At 42.8% G+C, this 23,643-nt stretch overlaps 1 protein-coding gene across 2 annotated transcripts in view; it reads right to left on the reverse strand.

Moving 5' to 3' along the window:
* Positions 1-2,827: 2,827 nt before the first annotated feature.
* The window catches only part of OCSTAMP (osteoclast stimulatory transmembrane protein), a 257,044-nt gene continuing 236,228 nt past the window's right edge, over positions 2,828-23,643 (reverse strand). Inside the window, exons 1-3 of one of the 2 annotated variants that reach the window (XM_069201963.1) lie at positions 21,350-21,403; positions 9,499-10,525; positions 2,828-3,253 (exon numbers count right to left, since the gene is read on the reverse strand). In XM_069201963.1, coding sequence (XP_069058064.1) covers positions 2,933-3,253; positions 9,499-10,353 — 1,176 coding nt within the window. In that variant the 5' untranslated portion in view covers positions 10,354-10,525; positions 21,350-21,403 and the 3' untranslated portion in view covers positions 2,828-2,932. Of the gene's footprint in view, positions 3,254-9,498; positions 10,526-21,349; positions 21,404-23,643 lie in introns of those variants that run through there. The other variant, XM_069201962.1, reaches the window with a different exon arrangement.

The raw sequence follows: 23,643 nt of genomic DNA on the forward strand, positions 1-23,643 counted from the left end.
GCCTTCTAGTGGCAGAATGTTCTAACAGCCTTACAGCCCATGTGGCTGGGCTATATCGGTCATTATAGTCCCACTCTCTTGTTCAAGGCCCTCGCCTTTGGCTCCCGGCTTTAACACTGGAGAGGGCCTTTAATGGCCAGCATAGCCTGCTAGGGTGGGCTATAAGGCTATAATGGTGCCCAAAGATCCAGGTTGCATTTCAGTAAGTCCAGGGGGGCACCATCTGTGACAGGAACCTTGTAGGCAGAGCTCTGACTAATAGCTAACAATACTTCTTTACTACTAAAGTTAATACTATTTCATGTGACAGTAATAGAAGGGAAGTTACATGCTAAATTACAAGAGGCATGGTTAAAACGTCATAATGAATGTTGAATGTTTGTCCTTTTATTGTTCACCCACTGTGCATCAAGAAACTTTGGGGCAGTGTCATCTGTAAGAAAAAAGTACTCATGTTGGCTGAGCAACACAGCAGAATTCCATTTTGTATCAGTCTGCTGTAGTGCATCCTAGGAATTCGGGAATCATGGCTGGCCACAAAGCACTACCAAGTGAGCGTTTGGTGTATTCCGTCTCTGTTTAAAAAGAATATGGCCTTTTGATCTTTTTCCCTGTTGAATAATACCTAGTATATTCTAGCAAGAGGTCAACCAGCAGCAGTGGAGGCTTGAGCGATAATTAGAAGAAAACTGTGGAGGATTCTGTCATGGCACAGTAATTGATATTAAGGAATTTTGATTTCGGTAAAAAAATGTATCACTGCGTGGAAAATGCAGATTGAGATACTGTAGTTAAGTACTGATCTGCCAACAAGTAACATTTCATTGGAAGGTTGATTCATTTAACAATTTTGGTAAATACTATTTTTAGATGAACCTTGAGTTACACGCGAACCTATAAAAACTAATTCTAACTATGTGAGAGATTGAAATGTATGCCACCTTTTGAGTATTGGATGGTTTTAATCACCCTTTTATTACTTGTTTGCAATGATTATTATAATTATTTTTTTGTGAAAAAACCCTAGTCTGACACCAGTGTTCCTAAAATAGAACACGCAACCATGACCCCAGGCTGCTAAACTTTCAATTAATTTAATTCGGCAACATTGCTATTCAAAACCCCACGTAGTAGCCACTTTTCGTAATACACACATGTATTTCAACAATGGTGGCAGGCTTCAAAATTCCACCTAGTTACCGCTATCTGTACTTTATCCATGTTCATCCAGTGCTGGCCATTACATGGAATATGCATTTATTAGGGTGGAACATTTTCCATCGTTGCATTTAGAACTGCTTTGTTTCAGGACTGCAGTAGGTGATCTCCAAGCAGATATTAAGGGATTCTCTCACTTATGATGCTTCTTTTTTTTTCGTTTAAGAGTATATATTGCCTTTGTTATTTTCCTCCGAATGAAAATATTCTTAAAGTGCCTTTGTTTAATCCATACTAAACTTCTGTAATGAGGGTTATTTGTGATTTCTTGCATACTCTCTTAACAGACATCAAAACATCCACTACAGATTGTAAGGTCATTAAGCCAATGCAAATTTCAGACCACTCACAATTGTTTGAGGGCACACCAGCAACACACGTTTAATGTACAAATGCTGATACAACACCATATGTTCACGTCTTCAGTAGTTGCAAATTTAGGCCCGTATTTATACTTTTTGACGCTAAACTGCGCTAACGCAGTTTAGCGTCAAAAAATTTAGCGCCGTCTAACGCCATTCCGAAGCGCCACGCGGGCGCCGTATTTATGGAATGGCGTTAGCCGGTGCAAGCAGACCGGCGCTGCCTGGTGTGCGTGGAAAAAAACCACGTAGACCAGGCAGCGCCGGCGTAGGGGGAAAATGGCGCTAGGGCGTCTTAAAATGGCACAAGTCGGGTTGACGCTAAAAAATCGTCTTAACCCGATTAGCGCCATTTTTTCGACGCCCAGACGCCATTTAAATGACTCCTGTCTTAGTAAAGACAGGAGTCATGCCCCCTTGCCCAATGGCCATGCCCACGGGACTTCTGTCCCCTGGGCATGGTCATTGGGCATAGTGGCATGTAGGGGGGCACAAATAAGGCCCCCCTATGCCACCCAATAAAAATTGAAAAAAAACAAAAATTATACTTACGTGAACTTACCTGAATGTCCCTGGGGTGGGTCCCTCCATCCTTGGGTGTCCTCCTGGGGTGGGCAGGGGTGGCAGGGGGGGTCCCTGGGGGCAGGGGAGGGCACCTGTGGGCTCATTTTGAGCCCACAGGCCCCTTAACGCCTACCCTGACCCAGGCGTTAAAATGTGGCGCAAATGCGGGGTTTTTTGGCCCGCCACCTCCCGGGCGTGATTTTTGCCCGGGAGTATAAATACGACGCATTTGCGTCGCCGTCATTTTTTTAGACGGGAACGCCTTCCTTGCATCTCATTAACTCAAGGAAGGCGTTCACGCTAAAAAATGACGCTCTTTGCCAATACTTTGGCGCTAGACGCGTCTAACGCCAAAGTATAAATATGGCGTTAGTTTTGCGCCGAATTTGCGTCGATAAAAACGACGCAAATTCGGCGCAAACGGAGTATAAATACGGGCCTTAATGGCCTCACTGATGTATCCTGCATTCAATTTCACAATAATGTCCAACCACCTTTAAGCAGAGCTTTATCTACGGCTAAAGACAACTTTTACTAGAGTAAATAAAGTAAACAGAGTACTTTAAATTTATGATTAAGTTTCAGGTCTGTTTCTAAATTCTGCCAAATCTCCAATTTATATAAGAACTTCTCTGTATAAAACCAGGGACCAAAGTAAGCATACAAATGCCTAGGACAAAAAAAATAGTTATTTTTTTATTGACAGCTTTGTAAAGTTTTAGTAAATGAGCCCAAAGAGATTATTTTCATTTCAGTTTAACAAATATCAACAAAAATAACTTCAGCTTCTATAAAAACATTTTCTGCTTTTTGCGATGTTTCCGTAAGATTTTTTTGAAGAGGTATTGAATCCTGGCCTCTTCTTGCTTCTCAAAAAAGGAAGCGGATATTTTTCTGCATAGACGGTGAGCGTAAGTCTGTAAAAATATCTGTGCGCACGCGAGGCAGTAGATGAGTGTCACTGTGAAAACCGCTGTGCTTTGGGGGGCGCGTGGTTGCTGTACGCAGTGACTCGAAACTAATGACAGTTCCAACCGGTACTTCTTATCAAACAAGTGACTCGATATCTTCCCGACTCCAAAAAATAATGGCATTATGGATATTTGTAGCTGCAATGCAAAAAAATAAGTTACTGTAAACATATATATAATATATTTCTAAACTGATTAACATAACGCAAACGTGTTTTTATTAGTCACATTTTCACCAGGAGAGGCATCTTGGCACTGATGCAACAGAAGCTGATTGGTACTCAACTTTTATTGTCCTCGGAGGATGATAGGTTTGGGGGACCCCCAAATTTGAACCTGTGACTGGGAGCTCAAACACAGATTCCCTCAGTGGATGCATTAGTGCTTTTGCCGCCATAAGCAACCAATGCACACTCCGTGAACAGTTAGGCTTAAAAATGTTAAGGGGCATATTTATACTCTGTTTGCGCCGGAATTGCGTATTTTTTTTTACGCAAATCCGACGCAAAGCTAACTCCATATTTATACTTTGGCGTTAGACCCATCTAGCGCCAAAGATCTTGGAGTTTGCGTCATTTTTTAGCGTGGACACCTACCTTGCGTTAATGATATGCAAGGTAGGCGTTCCCGTCTAAAAAATGACTCCAAGGCATGTGCGCCTTATTTAAACTCCCGTGCAAAAATGACGCACGGGAGTGGGCGGGTCAAAAAAAATGACGTTCAGCCGCTTTTGCGTCATTTTTTAACGCCTGGTCAGGGCAGGCGTTAAGGGACCTGTGGGCTCGGAAGGAGCCCAGAGGTGCCCTCCCATGCCCCCAGGGACACCCCCTGCCACCCTTGCCCACCCCAGGAGGACGCCCAAGGATGGAGGGACCCATCCCAGGGAATTTAAGGTAAGTTCAGGTAAGTATTTTTATTTTTATTTTTTTGTGGCATAGGGGGGCCTGATTTGTGCCCCCCTACATGCCACTATGCCCAATGACCATGCCCAGGGGACATAAGTCCCCTGGGCATGGACATTGGGCAAGGGGGCATGACTCCTGTCTGTGCTAAGACAGGAGTCATTTCAATGGGGGTTGGGAGTAAAAAAAAATTGCGCAAATCGGGTTGAGGCCAATATTTTGCCTCAGACCTGACTTGCCCCATTTTTTGATGCCCAAGCTCCATTTTCCCCTACGCCGGCGCAGCCTGGTGTGAGTAATTTTTTTTGACGCACACCAGTCAGCTGCGCCGGCTAACGTAATTCCATAAATAAGGCGCCCGCATGGCGCTTTGGAATGGCGTTAGCCGGCGTTAAAATTTTTGACGCACAACTGCGTTGGCGCAGTTGTGCGTCAAAAAGTATAAATATGGCCCTAAGTATCCAGTTAATTGAGTATGTTAAATTTGGGCCACCTAGCTGTCTGCAGGCTTCAGGCCGGATTAAATAAAGTGCCTTGGGCCGCAACTGGGGGGGGTGCACCGTAGGGGACTTTGGTGTTACTGAAGGAGCTGTAGACTCTTGTGAGGCCCTTTCTATACGAATACTGACAGCATTGGCCCATGTGTAGCCCCAGAGCTATCTCAAGAAGCCTTTTCCTCATTTGCACGGGCGTGGCCTAATCTGTAAATCTGGGAATGCGTCACAATCCAAGGGTGTGGATTGAGAACACCTACTGCAATGCCCATAGAACATCTCTCTAATGCATAGTTAGGCAATGCAGTGATTTGCGTTGCCTTGCCTTACTCCATATTTATGAGGCCATTCAAAGCCATGCAAAGTAGCTTTGCATGGCCTCATAAAAATGATTTAAAGGTTTGTGCCATTGGTGCTTCACAAATGTGACCCAATGGTGGTGCAAGACCCCTATAAATATGACCCTCAGACTATACCCCCTGCCTCCGCTCTCAGGCTCTCATCTCCCAACTAACCTGACCTGCATCTATGCGCCCCTACACTGTAGACATCTAAGCTCTCTTCCCTGACCTTGGGGTCTAACATTGTCCCTCTCTCTGTGAATAATGACACCTAATCTTGAACTGTAGATTTTCTGTCACCGATGCCCCCTCCTAAATTCTATCACACCTTTTTACCCTTTTTTTTAACAAAGTTTCAAGTTTTTGTAATACCTTTTTAACAAATGTCTGGCTGTCTTTTCCTCGTTCCCATTTTTTTGCATCCTGTCATACATCCGTCCCATCCTCAAACTTCCACCCCTCCTCTGAACCCTTTTCTCATGCTCTTCTTTGTTCCGTCTATTAGCCCACTTCTTCAGAGCCTCTATGCCAGCACAGTCACCTACGTCTACCCACATTAATGCCTCTGGACCTTTTACATTTGCTCCAGCCTATCAATTTTTATCACAGAGAGGGTGCATTGTAATGAGTGTCAGAGCTGAGCTTCTGTATAATTTTTGTGTATGTGATGAGAGGACGGCCTTGTACACCCAATAGTACCCGTTACCTGCTTTGAGTGCTTTTTCAGTGTCTATGAGAATTGCCAGAATAGTGTAGTTATTGTTGTCGACTTACTGATAGAGTCTACCATTCAGGGAAATTGTGTTTTTCACCTTCTGTGTCCTATTCTATGCTGGTTTAACTTATGCCATTTCAATTTCAGGGTTGCCGTTGAATTTGCAGTTTAATATAGAACTGAAGATAACATTTACAGTAATGGTATTATGCTCCTCACTTTCAAAATGAACAATGTATTTTTCTTTTGCGGTAGTGAAATATAATTTCAATTTCCAGTGGCCTTATATAATGAGTAAAAATATATATTTCTCTGAAACATGGGTATTTTTTGTTGAAAGCGCCTTTTATTTGCTCTATCATTGATGATCCTAGTCTGTTACTTAAATACTGCAATGTGGTACTTTGTTATGTATGATATTTCAACTGTGTGTCATGGATTCACTGCTAAGCACTCAATGAGACTGTTAGACCTGCCAGCCATAGGGTGGTCATCCCCCAACTTTTTGCCTTCCTCCTGCCACTTTTCTAACACTGTGTTTGCTGGTTTTAAAACTCTCCACACTTTACCACTGCTAATCAGTGCTAAAGTGCGGATGCTCTCTCCCTTAAATATGGGAACATTGGTTCATTCCCAAATGGCCTATTTGATTTACTTCTAAGCCCCTGATAAAGTGCCCTACATGTGTCCAGGGCATGTGAATTGAATACTAGTAGTGGGCCTGCAGCACTGGTTGTGCCACCCACATAAGTAGCCCCTTAACCATGCCTCAGGCCTGCCATTACAAGACCTGTGTATGCAGTTTCACTGCCACTTCGACTTGACATTTAAAAGTACTTGCCAAGCCTTACTCTCCCCTTTTTCTAAACATATGCCACCCCTAAGGTAGGCCCAGGTAACCTATAGGGCAGGGTGCTATGTAGGTAAAAGGTAGGACACGTACATATGTGTTTAACCTGTCCTGGTAGTGGAAAACTCCTAAATTTGTTTTCCCCTAACGTGAGGCCTGCTCCATTCATAAGATAGCAGTAGGGCTACCCTCATATACCTTTTGAATGGTAGATTCTGATCAGAAAGGGGTAACCAGGTCATATTTAGTATGACCAGAATGGTAATAGAAAATCCTGCTTATTGGTGAGGTTGGATTTTATTTTACTATTTTAGAAATGAAACCTTTAGAAAGTGAGCATTTCTCTGCCCTTAAAATCTATCTGTGCCTTTGAGCCTGTCTCCAACCAACCATGCAGACAACCACAACATACCTGCACTCATCTGCATACTGAATGGGTCTTCCTGGGCTGGAAGGGTGGAAGGCCTGACACTTACATTTCAAAGGCTAGTGGCCTGCACCCACACAATGGACTGCCAAACACCCCACTGGGACCTTGGCAGATAGACCTGTACTGAAAGGGGAAACTGTACACTTCAAAACCACTCTTTGAAGTCTTCCCCACTTCAAAGGCATTTTTGGGTACTTAACCCCCACCAAATCAGACACTTCTGGACCTGAACCTGCAACCTGTCAAGATGAACTGCCTGGCTGTCAAAATAACTTATCTGGAGTGCTTTGGTGAGAAGGACTACTGCCCTTCTGTTGTCCTGCTGTCTTGCTGCCCTCTGACTATTCTGAGAAGTGCTCTAAAAGGGCTTGGATTGAGCTTGCCTCCTGTTTTCTGATGTCTCATGGCCAAAAAGACTTAGGCCCTCATTACAACCTTGGCGGGTGGCGGAGGCCGCCCGCCAAGGTTGGACTGCTGAGCGGCCACCTGTGCAGCCGCAATTCCGCCGGCCGCATTACAACATCCCCGCTGGGCCGGCGGGGATGTCGGCCGTAACATTGGAGCTGGCTCCTAATGGAGCCGGCGGTGTAGCGGCCGTGCCACGGGTGCAGCTGCACCATTGCGCTTTTCACTGTCAGCTGAAGTAGAATGATGTGGCCCAGCTTCCTGCGTGAAGAATCGATGCTGCGCCTGCCTTGTGGCCGGAAATTCGACGCACAGCCCCTACCGGATTGACGCACAGACGAACCGGGACAACGCAGCCCGACTTCCTGAGTGAAGTATCGATGTAGCGGCTGCCATACAACAGAAAATTCTACTCATCGCCATACTGGATCGATGCAAGGCCAGTGACTTCATCCTGCAAGGCCAGTGACTTTGTCCTGCATGCCCAGGATTTCCCCCCATTGTCCCTGGGCATCAAAAAGATACCTGCATCACAGTGAGGAGCCAAGAAGGTACACCAGAAATTAACGTAAAGCACCTAGCAGTGTGACAAGAAACAACGCATCCTCAGTGCCTCGTTGGAAAAACCGATGCACACTCTATTTTTCCACGCATCTCCTCCTCTGCGGTCTCCGTGCAAGTTATTTTGGACGCAAACCAGGTTCTTTGTGAAACCAAGAGACAACTGTGACTTTTAGGTTTGAAGACTCTTTTTAATCCAACAAGAGTGATAGCTCAATGTGTGCTTACTGAATCTTTAGCGTTTTGACCTTAATTTAACCTGATAAATATCATATATTTTTCTAAACATGTGTGGTGAATTTCTGTGGTGTTTTCACTATGTTACTGCATGATTTATTGCACAAATGCTTTACACCTTGCTTTCTAAGTTAAGCCTGGCTGCTCAGTGCCAAGCTACCAGCGGGTGGGCACAGGATAATTTGGATTGTGTGTGACTTACCCTGATTGGGATTGTGGTCCCTACTTGGACAAGGGTGTATACTTCTGCCAACTACAGACCCCATTTCTAACAGTGATGAATTTGGTTGGGCTCATTGCCTTGGTCTGGGTCCTCCACTGCTCATCATAAGTTTTTCTGCATCTCAGTCATAGGAGCTGTGGGCTTGGGTGTCCAGAGAAATCTTTTCAGGGGGGTATAATTTTAACGCAATAGTGCAGGCAGTAGTGTTACGCTGTACTGTGAGCCTGCAACACAGGCTGTACCTAAATCTGGAGGGGAGGCAAGCGCCCCCCTTCCCCTCTCCTGCGGACACCTATAGGTGTGGGCTACAAAAGTGAAAGGAAGAATTTGTTCTGGGAAACAAATATGGTATATTTTCACACACTGAAATAATCAACCTATGAATAAAGAAGCATAGCCAGTAGGTTTGCCTTATAAATGACAATCTCTCTTGATTAACTTGTAAGAATAGCCAATGAATTACTCATGATATATGCACTCTCTTGATCATTCTCAAGGACTTCCCATGTCAGCACCTTACAGTAAAACGTGAGGCTCTTCAAAAATGGGCACAGAAGGATAACTAGCCTATTAGGAGAGAGAGAGAATTCACAGTTTCTATGTGAGCTGTGATTGACCATTTACAAAGGCCGAACAAACTGACTCCCTAAAAATGTGTGTTATAGCTGCCTGGTAATGTACATTTCATTCCTGTAGTTCATCATGAGCCAACCACAGATGGTGCCTAGTTCTTCTTCTACATCTGTAAATCTGAGGGATTTGGGACAATATAAGTACAAGTAAACTATTACCAGAGCATTATCAATCAAAAAAATCAACACAAGTGAAATGTAAATAGTTATATTTCTAATCCTACTGAGAACACTCTATCTGTCTTTCATAGTCCTCTCGTTGAGGAACAGTACATTCCCAGGCTGCTATAACACACACTTTAAGGATTCAGGTTGTTAGGCCTTTGCAAGTGGTCAAATGCAGCTCACATAAAGACTGCGACTTCTCTCTCTCCTAGGAGGCTAGTAATACTACCAAGGGAGAAAAGGAACCACACAACTATAGCAATAGAATTAATTTCCTGGAAACCCTGAAGTTAAGAGATATTTTAGCTGAGGATAATAAAAGGGGAATGCAATTGGATTAGAAAGTAAATAAATGCATACAGTACGTTCAGAGACATGCATATCAGACAAAGTTGCTGACTAGATATATCATGTATTATTATACTTACATTATACATTATTTCAAGAGTCAGCGGTACAGTGGGGAAGTTGTCAGCCCACTCCCCAATCGCCACAGCAAGAAAAAATACGATATGGTCCATCACCATGATCATTGCTATCATTGTAAAGAATAAGGACATGATGAAAATGCGAAACAGACAAGAAAGGCATTCTTCTTTTGACAACTTCCATCCTGTTGATTTTATTAATTTTATGGAACTGGAACCAACGATATCCTTTTTATTGTACTTTTGTGCCAAATCCTCCAGCTTCTTTGTGATGTAAATATTGTTGAACTTAAGATCGGTCAAGTAACTTTTCAAGTAACAAACTGACTGGGAAAGCAGACACAACAAAAAAAAGCAGGAGATAATTCTGTTGCTCACCACAATTGTTTCTGCCACAACAGATTGGATGTTGGAGAAATCTCTCTTAATCGTCTCACTGAAATTGAGCATTTGGTTCCTGACAGCAGACTTATCAAAGTTGGAAAAGAATGTCAAGCCCTCACCATTAAGCTCTAGAGTAACCTTTGTAACTTCTTGACCAAATTCCTTGGCTGATTGCTCCAGTATGGTTGTTGAGTTTAAGAGACTTTCGGAAGAAGTTTGGGAGATACATTTTAAAAACTCCAACATTGTGAAAATGTTTTCAGCAAGGCTTGGGATGATGTTGCATGTTATAATAAGGGAACATGTTGAAAATAGGAGCCGCCGACCTTGTTTGGTGCCCAGTGTGGGGATGCTGATGGTCAAAACGCAACGGGCAGGATGAACAAAGGCAAGCAGAAGAAAAAATAAGAAACTAAATGCGGTAGATATTGCAAGGGAGAGTCGAAAACTGTATCTCAATGAGGAAAACATCCAATTGTACAAAAGGCTGCCGGATGATATCGTGATGCACAAACAAATTGACAGCAACAAGCATTCTTCTTTGTAGTTTGCAGGAACTGGCTTTGAATACACATCCCACAGTTTCAGTAAATAGCCCTTTATTTTGGGGGAAACCGTATGAACATAGTTCCATTCTGCCAGCCTAAAAACAACAAAATCAGTATTTGGGTTAATATGAAACAAAGGAAAAGTTTTGAAATGTTTAAGATCGGTAGATGCAGTAGCAATAACATTTTCTGATGCAAAACAAAAAGCAGAAAATTAGCAGAATATGTCCACATAAATAAAACGGTATTCTTCATTCTTTAATGTACAATTAGTGGAATGACACCGAACAAGAAATATTTTTATCTTTATTATGATATTTGTTGTACACATTTATTTCAATGTCATTTAACATAATGTTGCCTTAAAATCTATAGCATGTTTGCGAAAGTGTATACACGATTGCTGTGTAATGGACAAAAAACAACAACACTACATCGTTACTTTTTTGTATTACAAAGGTTTATTATGTTATGGTATATTAAATGATTTAAAAGAACTATGTACACCAATGTCTCTCACTTATCACTGTTAACAATTATAAAGGGGAAGATGTATTGAATGCAGAAGCATGCTATGGGTGAACTACAAGGACTTCCGGCATTAGTAGCCAGCACACTTTTCTATGATGTTGTCAAACCTCATTGCACATTACTTTTTAGCCATGCATAGTGGGGTGGGCTCCGATACTCATCCTTCAGCCAGATCTGGCCGGGCACAGCATGGGTTAACATCAGGCAGTAGTGGCCAGATGTAGCAAAGGTTTTTACCCATTCTTTGTCTATGGGAAAAAGTGTTCGTACATATGGCCCTTAGTCCCTTGGTCTTCTTGTGGCATGAGGCCAATCTCATCTGTGCAAGGCCTTCTTCTGTGTTCAGCAAGGGTTGGCTGCAGGTCCCATTTGTACTCTGAGTGCCATCTGCCGCTGAACACTGCCTTCAGTCATGCAGAGTGGGGTTGGCAGTGAGGACTTGAGTATATTCAGGCCCTCCTCTTAACCAGCTTTGTGTGGCCAATAGCCATGAGGAGCCTTTGGTCAAGTCCAGCATTTGTAGTATCAAGAAACAATTAATGCTATGGGAGTTAAAACTGGAAATGTCTCTTAAGGTATGTCCTTGACTTTTAGATCCTTCTGACACATCGTCTCAGAATTTGCTATGACGAACATAAACCGGATGTACATTTTAGGAAATAAAAAAAAGTATTTTTAATTGAAACTCTGACCCAGTGATAACTACAGAAGCGCTATCTATCTATATATATATATATATATTCTATAATCTTGTTAATTCACATTAAATGAATCTTTCTGTCTAGGTACTGAAAACAATGGTTAAAGTGACGCTATGGTTCATTGTTGAATAGTGATGAAAACTAACATAAACAAAACCCAAAACACTGAAATTTGCTAGTTATAGTTAAATCTTTTAACTATAGCTTGCACCCCCATCATACACTGCTCAAAGCACTGAGCAGATTTACAAATATGTCCCCTATTTGTGTTACCAGTGTAAAATATAATATTAAGGTACTTCTACCTCAAAGCTGAAACCTGTTTAGTTATAAATGTTTGAGATTAATGATTCATTTCATTCTATAACCTAATGTTCCTATGTCCTGTATATCTACTATTTGTGTAAGAACACACAGCGCCTCATTCCTTATCTTTGTTTATCATACCTATCAACTAAATAGCACCCAAACAAAAAGCTAGCTTTCTGTTTAGAGTGTTTAATGTATCACTTATACTGAATACAAGCCAGTCTTAGTCACAACAGGTAGAATTTTCCTGGTAACTAATCACTGCAGGTTGAGAGGGGAATACAGACAGGTGCCCTATAAACCTCTTCCAAAACTCCCTGGAAATAATCCATGATAAGAACACAGAATACCTGCCAGAGACATTTGGGGTCTTTTCATGATAGGCTTTGCTGGCTCAGCACAGAGCAGAGTGTCTCTTTTTATGTGACTGCAGTGTGGCGCTGGACGTACCTTGTCTGTTGTGTGTGGGGACTGGGGACTATGTTAACAACAAGCCCAGGGGGGGCAGAGAAGGACTCTTGATTGCCCACACCTGGCCACAAGCAGAGCGTAAGAAATGTGTGTGTCAGCACCAGTGGCACTGGATGTGCCTTGTTGTTGGGTTCCTCGTGCTCTGCTTTGTTCCTCGTGCAGTGGAACTAGAGTATGCGGACTCGTGGAATGGAATGTTGGGTGGGGGTTTGCTTTTGAAATCTAGCGGGCAGTTGGGACCGTGGTTTACTGAGGGAGGACGGAGGTATTGAAGCTGTCATATTCTTTGTAACTTAATAAAAGAAGTTCAACTTACCAGTGTGACCTGAACTACTCTTCACTTGTCTGTTGTGTGTGGGCACTACGTTAACCACAAGCCCCGGGGACAGAGAAGGAGTCTTGATTGTCCACACCTGCCCATAAGTAGAGCACTAGAAAAGCACGCTTCAACACCCATGAGACGTGCCTTGTCTTTTGAGTGTGAGGACTATGTTAACCACAAGCCCAGGGGGCAGAGAAGGAGCCATGATTGTCCATACCTTGCCACAAGCAGAGCACTAGAAAAGCACACTTCAACACCTGTGGTGTGGAATGCACCTTGTCTCTTCTGCAGGGGGACTATGTTAACCACAACCCCAGGGGGCAGAGAAGGAGCCTTGATTGTCCGCACGTGGCCACAATGTGGAGCGCTAGAAAACCGTGCTTCAACACCCATGGGGCAGGACACGCCCAGGCAAAGCCTGGGCCAAGAGCGAGTCTGTTCTGTGCCCATCAGTGCCAGGAAGTGGCAGGGCAGGGTCACTCCCTTGGCGCTTTTTTTTTGTTCCTGCATCAGTGAGTTGTTAATTGGTGGCAATGGTTAAGAGCAAACTGGCTTTATAGTTGACTTAGAGACAAGGTATCTTACCTGTAGTAAAGTTGCTGGCGTATCTTGTGTGTGGGAACTTCCCAGTTACTATGGGGAAGAGAAGTGCTTGATCGAGCCCCCACAACAATGAGAAAAGCAAAGGGGTATCACAACACACAATTGGGTACTGTTCTATCGAGGAGATGGATAGTCTTATCGTGAAAGTGGAAACTATTCTTGGGAAAGAGAAAAAATCTATCTGCATTAAAAGCGATCTAAAAATTGCAGATATTTTTTAAAAGAGTGGCAACTCTGATAACGTAACTGACAGGAATATACCAAAGCCCCAGGACATCAGAGCATTTCCTGCTAATGACTCCTCACCTACATCTAGCCCCAACTTAGGTATTGTTACCCTTGCACGGGATGACTAATCTAGTGAAGACAGACACAATCTTCCTGTTACTAATGTTTTATGTACTAATCGTTTTGTCGCATAGGTTTTCATTATGGTAATGAGGCTACTGGGTTTGGGAGACAGGATCACATGGACTGTGGCTACTAGGTATGATTCCACATCATATGACGCCTGTCGGCCTAATCCAGGTTCTCCGGTTAATTAGCAGCGCATCATCTCTGGACGAAATGGTTGTGGCAACCAGGCTCATGTCAAGAAGACTCCTTAAGGGAATCGTGGTCGCTCAGATCCCATCCCTTTCTCTCAGTTACCAAAAGTCTCGTGCAGGCAAAGACAACAGAGACAGAAAATAGTTAAATAAGTATTTATTGAAGTAACTGCATCTTAGATAAAAAGGCATGTATTGCAAGAGCTATGATGATAAAACACAATAAAGACAAGCAGGTGACTAACAGAGTAAAACACAAGAATAGTCCTACCATACTGTCACTAGGAGTGATGTATATATTTCTCCTACCTATACTATGTCTGAGCACAGCATAATAAGCCTAATCTGCCCTTCGGGTTTCCCCCCGAGGGTACATCATTCCTCATACCTGGAGTAAGAAGCCTGTAGTCTAAAGAGACACTGTCCCCATGTGGGTCAGGGGGCGGCTGTCTAAGCAAGTAGCTGCAGCAAAGCAGTCAGCAATCAGCATGCAGTCATGGTCATCTGGCCTGAATCTCCCTGAAACATGTCTGAGACAAAGGGGTGTTTTTATAATAAAACAGCTGACATTCTTAGAAATACTCCCCAAGTATGAGTGTGTGTTTTCTGTGAATGCTGGAGACTCAGCATACCACATTTGTCGGCAACCCTATCTTACTGTAGCATTGGAGAAAGCACAAAGTGAAATAAATGTCCTCCTAAGCAAGTAATGGTTTTCTAGGTGAAAGTACAATGGGATAAAGAAAATAGCACTGCAAATGTTGCTATTGCTAGAAAAATAAAGTAATGCTGAATAAAATGTAAGAGGGTTAAAGTGAACTGAAAACAACATGTCTAAAATATGGCCAAAATAGCTATACAACAGTTTTAGTCTGCTTGACAGTGACTCTATTGATGCTTCTGGTAATAACGAGGGGAGGACACAGGGGGCCGATGACACCAATGTAGTGAGAGGGGAAAATCCCATTGTAGAGCTAAAGGATGTTATTCATAAATTGCAAGAAGAACTGACCACATTACGCTCTCATGTACTCCACCTGCAAGAAAAAGTGGGGGAAATGAGCATGTTTATTGCAAAGGGTAACAGGAGCATTATTGGTCAGTCACAGAAGAGTCCTAGTTCCGATTTTGGGCAATCAGAGCCAAAGGTCAGTTGGTCTCTTGGAGGGGTCAACGAGATTAGACACCCTGTATCCAGAGAATTACCAAATCCCCATATGTTTGAATGGAAGGGGAAGCTGTGTAAAGCAGGACACCCACAGGGATGTCAGTGGCAATTGTCGGCTGAGTGTAAATTTGAGTAGTAGCTGTAATTCTCCACGGAGTGATAAATATGGTTCATACCATCATGCTTCTACCAGGAGCAGGAGTACTAAGCACTTTAGACCCCAAAAAATGGTTGGTAATATGGGCAATAGCATTGGGTCTGCAAATCAGGTCTGGAGCACTTTTTCTTTAGGAATCACTTATCTTAGGCCTCAACAAAAAGGGAGTATATTGTTCATGATCCGAAATTGCCTAAAGGGTCATTTGAAGATACTGAGTCTCTTAAAAATAAGGTAATTCATTGGGTAAGCAGTTATAGACACTGTTATTCTATGATCAGGGATGCTTTCACTACCAATATAGAGGGGGAGATAGCAAGTATTGCACAGTACCTGATTCACAGGGTGATTATATAGCTATTGATGTGACCCAAGATGAGTATGCAGTAGGTTTTGTGAACTTAGACCTACATACTTGTCCCCCAGGGCGTCTCAAATTCAGTTTGAAGTCAAGCCTCCTTTTGTGGAGTTATCTAGGTTAAAGTGGAGTTCTTCACTTCAGTGTCCCAACCCAGCAGTTCTATTGATTCTCATCTAGTAAGGGGGGGGGGGGTGGAGGTACCCTTGTTGAGTTCGACTGACTTAATAAGGGCAATCTAGGGACTAATATTGGCAAATTACCTGAACTGAGATTGACCAATAGGACTAAGGGCTCTGGAATGGCTGTCCCGAAAATGAGTAATGAGTTTCCTATCTGCCCCTCTATGCTGGTATTGAATGAGTTGACTCCCCCTGGGTTCAAGCGAGGTAGGCGGTCAAATATAAGGGTATGTCAAGATCCCCCACATGTGCAACCAACAGTGGTCAACAAAGTAAGCCCAGGATTCAGAATGATATCATGGAACCTAGCTAGAATTAACACAAAGGTTATAGACCCAGATTGCGGTAAATTCATAGAGAGGTTCCATATATGTCTGTTTCAAGACAACTTGGTCCCTAACACCTGTTTTTAAATCTGGTTATACTAACTTTACCATTGAGGTAAGGCCATCTGAGAAAGGGCGCCCTTCTGGCGGATTAGTAATATAGGTGAAGAACACTTTAGTATGTGAAATCAAAAGATTGGTTCTTATTTCTCATGAAATATTTAGCATAGATATTATTTCAAATAAGGGGCAATTTGGATTAAGATGAATAAATATTTGTAATCCCCTACTAGCCCTACCCATGAGTCAGAGAACCTAGAAGCTGTTTCTGTTCTTTTAGCAAGGGATGGCTCTAACAACGTTTTGATCATAACAGCTGATATGAATAGGACCTTTGAACCCATTGATTTTATCCAGGTCTTGATGTGGATGAAGATGAGGAGAGGGGTGTTCCTAGTTTATCAACACCTGTGTTGAATAAATATTCAAAAGTTGCTTCTCAGCTAGTTATCATCTGTTTGAGAAATGGCTTGAGGGCATATGACGGGCAAATTCAGTCAGATAAAGAGGAAAATTACACTTTCAAGAATGCACACCCAGAACTGGGATATATTATATTCTTATAGACATGGATTTGTGGTCCATTTTGCATTATATGATGGGTGAGGAGAAAAGTGACAGTGACCATAATGCTCTAATTCTGGAATTGCACCTAACTTTCCCACATAGCGTTTTGGATGTATGTGAGAAAAAGGATCCACTCATCACAACTAATGATGGTAGCGGGTGACATGGCCCCAACTAGAGATAAATATGATGCCCTAGCTCAACTTTATACTGTAGTTGGAAAAGTAATCCCTTTACTTGAAAACCCAGAACTAGATGCCTCAGTGTTTATGGGAATACTTGTGGGTCTGTTTAACAAAATTAAGGATTATTTTTTTCAAACAGCAACTAAATACCCTAGGAAATGTAGAGGGGCAGAGTGGTTTAATGAGAATTGTAAGCGAGCTAAAGCCAATCTAGTGCATGCTGTAAGAGGGGGAAGTCATGCAGAAATTCTGGAGGCAAGAAGAATATATATTAAGGCACAGATGACTGCTAAAAAGCACTGGGAGGAGGAGCAATGGAGGGATTTGGCCAGGGAAGCCTCATCCAAGGATCAGCCGCTATTCTGGCATTTACTAGCCAAAGGTGTCACTCATGTAATTTCTGAAGATAAATTCCATACCATGCCTGATAAATTGTATTCATCTCGTCCAGGTAGATTATTAATCACTGCTTGGTGTGATGAGGTGTGGTAAACAGAGGTGAGTGGATTAGTCACCCAGTAACTTTCACGATGGAGGAGACTCGCCAAGCACTTTTTAACATTAAAAAGTAGAAAACTCTGGGCTTAGATAGAATCCCAGATTTGTATATCTCTGAACCCTTAATCTGGGTCTTTATCCATTACAGTCTAGCAAATGCTACAGCTAGAGGGGCTAAAACCCTGGAGTCCTGGAGAGGAGCAGAAATTATTCCCATATTTAAAAAGGGGAGTAAAGGGGCCCGGCAAACTACAGGCCCATTAGTCTAATTGACGTAGCTCAAAAAATCATTTGCAAGCAGGTCCTGACGAAGATACCAGAGTGGATGACTGAGAACTAGGTTCTATCTCCTTGCAGGCAGGCTTTAGAGTACACATTAGAACAGTTGACCAGGTGTTTTGGTTCTTACTAATCATCTGGAAATGGGCCTTAATTAATAAAGGTCACATATATGTTGTATTTGTAGACCTTAAATCAGCCTTTGATCTGATTTCTACAGCTAACCTATGGGCTGCCCTAAATAAGATGGGTATGCCAAGGGACCTGTTGGACTTAATAATTCACCTGCATGATGGGAACTACGCCAAAGTAAGGTGTGTCAGATATAGGAATCTGACTGATGCTGTTAAAGCTTCCAGTGGGGTAAGACAGGGCTGTGTGTTAGCCCTCACATTATTCACATTGTAAATAAATGGGGTTATAAGCTTGCTGGAAGATTGTGTGGGTGACTGCCCCAGATTGGAAGGACAACTTCTACCGGCCTTTTATTTGCGGATGACATGCGTCTGATCTCTAAGACCCCTCTAACACTTTATATGATTTACTGAAGCATGTGGAACCTTTGGGATGGAAATACATGGCCTAAAAACTAAATGTATGGTCTTTGGACCCCACAACTCTTTTAAAGGTGTACTGAAGCATGGTGCCTGGGTCCTTGAACAAGTTAAGCAATTTCATTACTTGGGTGTAAGGTTGTCTAGTACTCAGTCATGGGCAGCAGAGATCTTAAAAAGCCAGATGTCTTTACAACTTGTAGAGGCAGTTATTTTCAAAAAAGTGGAAACGATCTGTATATTGTCCGATAGCTCCAGTTTTAGAAGTTTACTGCACAAAAGGCTTGGGAGTGGCCTTGTATGGAGCTGAACTCTGGGGGAGTGAGTCAGTGAGAGGGCTGGATAGGATTGAAAATAAGTTTGTGAGAGCATTGTTATCCATAGCACAGAGTGCTCCACTCATTCCAATGTGCATTCCTTGCTTTTAAACCTCTGAAATATTGGGTTGGGATTTGGATGGGGAAGTCTCAGATCCCAATTAAACAGTCAGTTGCTGAGGTTAGACTCTTGGATAAAGATGTTTTCAGCCAATGGCTGAGGTACATCAGGAGTTGGCAAATGCAAGTGGATCTAGAAGAGTTTTGGAGGAACCCACAAAATATGGATAGAGGTTCATTGGCTACCATGAAAGTGAAGTATTGGGATCATGTAATGGCACATTGCTTGTTCTCCCAAGCTATGGTTCATTGATCAATCATTTTCTTGCCATCAATTGTGATTTGTTAAATCAAACTTTTATCGACTGCATTGAACCGGTTCATGTTAGAACCAAGTACCTCAAGATTAGATATGGGATTCTTCTTGTGAACGGATTAATAGCAAAATGGGATCCAACTGGGGTGACAATGATATGTCCTGCATGTAATATATCTCAGGAATTATTGGACATTTTTTTATGTTTCTGTCCAGCTTACAAGGGGACTAGGAAGAGGTGGATTGTCCAATCTGCAAACATCTATCAGTCATTTGCCTTGTAGAGGCCATTCGCATATTTAAATCAGATATCACCGAAAGGCTTGTCTTTGCGATCTCCCAATACCTAATGCATGTCTGGCGAATCCGCTCGGCTAAATTTGCATTTGCTGCAATTTGAATAATTGGCCTAATTATCCAGGTTTATGTAATATTACTAGGTAGTTATCATGATGTTGAATGTTCTGTTAGTCATGTTTTATCTCTGCTTTTAATGATGGATCTTTGATCAGCTGCTGTATTTTTTTACTTTTTTATGTAACATTGTGTTTACTGTGTTTTGTGATCAGGTATATGATCAAAATAAATTAATAACCCAAGTCCCTGGAACGAAGTGATTGCAGCGGTCTGTCTTTGAGAGATAAATACAATATATTTGTACGGTTTCACAAGGCTATTACCACAAAGTGACCTTGTAATCACTATCACAGTGTATGAAGAATATAATCAGAAATCTTAAAGTTCTACCATTGACTATCCACATAAGAAGCCACTAAACATTAATAGTATATAAACTACAAGCCCATTTTCACAATATATAAAACATAAATAATCTATTGTTTTGCACTTAGCACTACGATACAATAAAATCAATCAGGATTAGCAATGAATAACTGAGGTTCTTTGGTCAAAGATGAATGGTTGGCAGTTACATAGTGAGCACCACATGACACTTATTTTTAAGCCTGGGTGAGCTTTTTGGAGTTAACAATGAAGACAGAAACCTCTTCAGCAAGTGTGTAACTCAACGGACATTCATACCTTAATTTATTCACAGAAAATAATTGTTAGTATTTTTTCTCTTTCTGATCTTCAATGGGACCTTTCAACATAATTTTAGTGCTGATTATAAAATGTAAAGCTCTCCACTGTCCTTGTGATTATATAAAAGTGCTTTCAATAAATATGTAAAAGAATAGGGCCCTCATTACGACCCTGGCGGTTGGCGGAGAAGTGGAGGTCTTACCGCCAACAGGCGGGCGGTAAAAAAATTTGAATTACGACCATGGCGGCCAGACCGCCAGGGCGAAGATGACCACTGGGCTGGAGACTTGGTTCTCCAGCCCGGCGGCCGTCACAAGACCGCCGGCGGTATCACGACCCGACTGACCACCATGGATTTCTTGGGGTTGGGAACCGCCATGAAATCCATGGCGGTAAGCACTATCAATGCCAGGGAATTCCTTCTCTGGCACTGATAGGGGTCTCCCCCACCCCTGCTTCCTCCCCCCCACACTCCCCACCCCCCTGCCACCTCCCAAAGGTGGCAGTACCCCCCTCCCCACTTCTACCCCCAACATCGCAACCCAGACACACACCGTACATGCATGCAAACACCACCAACACACATACCTGCACACATATCACCAAACATGCCAACAGCCACACACACAGTCATACACGCACACCCACATACAGACATACACGCACACATCCATTCAGACATACAGACAGACGCACACATTTCCAAACACAACATACCCCCCACATGCATACACGTACTCACACACACCTTCTACATAGTCACACGCACACCTCCATTCATGCACGTAACACACAACACCCCCCACCCCCTCCCCAAACAGACAATCAACTTACCTGGTCCGTTGATCCTCCGGGAGGGGACGGGATCCATGGGGGCTGCTCCGCCGCCAGCACCACGTCAACAGAACACCGCTACGCCGAATCACGGAACGTGATTCGGTGGGCGGTATTCTGTTGACAGGGCGGTGGAGGTGGAGCAACCTCCAATTCCCCGCCGACCGCCAGTATGACTGCTGGCAGCTCTCCATCTGGAAAAGGACGGAGGGCTGCCAGCAGTCATAATTCGCCGAGCGGAAAACCGCCTGCACTGGCGGTCTTCAGCACAGCAGTCCCTCTGCAGTCTTGCAAAAAGACCGCCGAGGTTGTAATGACCACCTAGATCTCCGTTCTTGTTTAGTTACAATAAAGCTAGCTGGTACCTCTCAACCAATCGTTGCTGCACCGCAGTTCATTAAGTGCATGACTTCTTAGTTTTGTTAAATCTTAGATTCCTCATTTGCTTACTTCACAATGAATGCCATGTCCGTTGAATCACAGCTATCAAGCACACTTGAAATATAATTTTAGGTGCAGAAGCACTCACCAAAAACAGCCACAGTATATCTCATCTTCCTCCTAAGTCATTTCCATATCAAACTGAAAGACAAGAGAGTATTGATGATTGTCACGATAAACAGACACAAGAACTAACTGAAACCCTATCCTTAATTTCCAGTTCATGAGAGAAAAAAACCTTGTGCTCAGATTATAGTTGCCACCACTTGGGGCATATTAGAGGTCACAGATGCCACCACTTGGGGCCTACTTGAGAGACAGTTAGAAAATTAATTTCCCATTTTATTTACGTTGGAAAGTAGGGGATTTTATCCATAGTTCGATTGCATGCTTGATTGATTGTTTAGTAAAACATACATATCTCCAGGTAAAGGGATCCCTGGTGATTAACCACAGGGCTGGGAAGTAAGGCAGAAATGTATCCTACTGCCACCAGAGTCACGAAGGCACCATACTTCATTCCACTTGACAGAAACCTGATGTTTGATTCAGCTTACCCGTGGCCACGGGAGGAAGAGAGATGGTGAAGCTCAGGTTAGACGTTGAGGTGGTAAAATGAATAAAAATGGGCCACTGATCAGTGAAGGTGAAGTTATAGTGGACATGTTGGTCTTTACCCACATTCAGTGACAGCTGCTTCTGGTGGTCTGCATGTCCAGCATCCCCCATTTGCCCTTTCTTGCCTTTGCAAGAAGGTGGAGATCCAATTGTTTATGTTATTTTGTTTTCCAGGAAAGCTCTGATTTTCATCACTGGAATCCTTCAGTGCTGGGGAGTGACTGATATTTTTCTATTGGCAAATATGATTGTCACCTCCTAGACAATTCTGAAGTTCCAAAGCAAAAGGTCATGGGTGTGGTATTGCCAAAGTGCTGTTTTAAGGGGAAACAGAGGTGAATCTAGCAAGCTTCTTTTGTTGTGGAGCCCCATTTGAGGGCTCAACCACTGATAATGAATTCTAGAGGTTGACCTGTCTGGGGGTTTCTTAATGTTTACCCACTCTTTGCCCACCTCCGGCTTGGCCAGTGCTGTTCATTTGACCCTCAGCCCCTAAATTATCCATGGATCTTGCCAATGAGTATCCTTTATCTTGGCACTGAAGAGGTGGGTGATAGATTCAACTACATCTGAGTGTGGTAAGAAGAATGCCATAAAATCTCCCCAGTTTGACAAAACACTCCAGTACCACATGCCAACTAAGAGACAAATGAGCACCTTTAGGAAAAGCACAAAAATACAGGGAACCCAAAAGGTTACACAAAACTGTCCAGAAAAGGAGTTTGCATTAGTCTTTCTATGCTAAGTTTAAAAATCATTCAAAGACATACTTAAGTAAAAGCCAAGAAATGGAGTGAGACAGACACACATATATTTCCTTCTCTCAAACAATGTATTTACAATCTATTTTGGAAACCTTTGACATCCTGAGTCTGTCCTTTTCTAATTTCTATTGGTTTTTAATGGTTTCACTGACCCAGACTTTTCTCAGATGCAAGAATATTGATCTATTTTCATTCCGGCCTACTTTTACCCAGGACTGACTTGGTGCCCCTGCTCTTTCTGCCCTGTATGATACCAACCAAGTTTGCCCTTCCTTGTCAATGGTCACCCAAAGAGAAGTCATGCTCAAATAGTCTTCATTCATTCATGTTTATCTAGCAGCCGGCATTTGGATCATGACCTGCTGTGTGAAGGGCATATTGCGACTCGTGGTACAATTATTCCACTTTTTTAATGCAGGGGAGTGGCTATCAAAAGGGCAGCAGGTTCAATTGCACTGGGGACCTAGGTGTTATGAGGCCTACTGCAGACCGTTTATGGCTGCCTTTCAACACTAAGGCAGGAGTGGGGCATTTTCCTGTCTTGTGTTACAGTTCATGGTACCCTTGCTGCACCACTGTGGTAATGCCAATAACTAGTATATGTTATTACTTAGTGGTGAAATGTAGAATGGACAGCAGTTTAGCATCTGCATTCTATGTGACAGTTGCTGAGATCGGGTGATCTTCTTGTGGATCCAAATTTACCTGTGATAAATCTTCACTTCTTATCTTCTAGTGTGTGCTGTTTATATGCTTCATCAGGCCACAAAACATAATTGGTGATGAGGAGCAAAACTTGTTGGGACCCACAGACTTTCCACTTGTTTTTCACCTCTGATATTCTTCACTCTTGAGCTGGAGATGTTGGCTGCTGTTATGTGGTGAGTTGAAGCTGTCTTGGTGCAATCTACGTGTTCATATTTGTGGTTTGAGGCTGATATCTCTGAGACTTTTGAGCTGTTGGTGTCACCCTGCCTCTCACCTGTTCAATGCAAGATCT

The sequence above is a fragment of the Pleurodeles waltl genome, chromosome 7 (genome assembly GCF_031143425.1).
Source record: "Pleurodeles waltl isolate 20211129_DDA chromosome 7, aPleWal1.hap1.20221129, whole genome shotgun sequence".
In the NCBI taxonomy this organism is placed as follows: Eukaryota; Metazoa; Chordata; class Amphibia; order Caudata; family Salamandridae; genus Pleurodeles; species Pleurodeles waltl.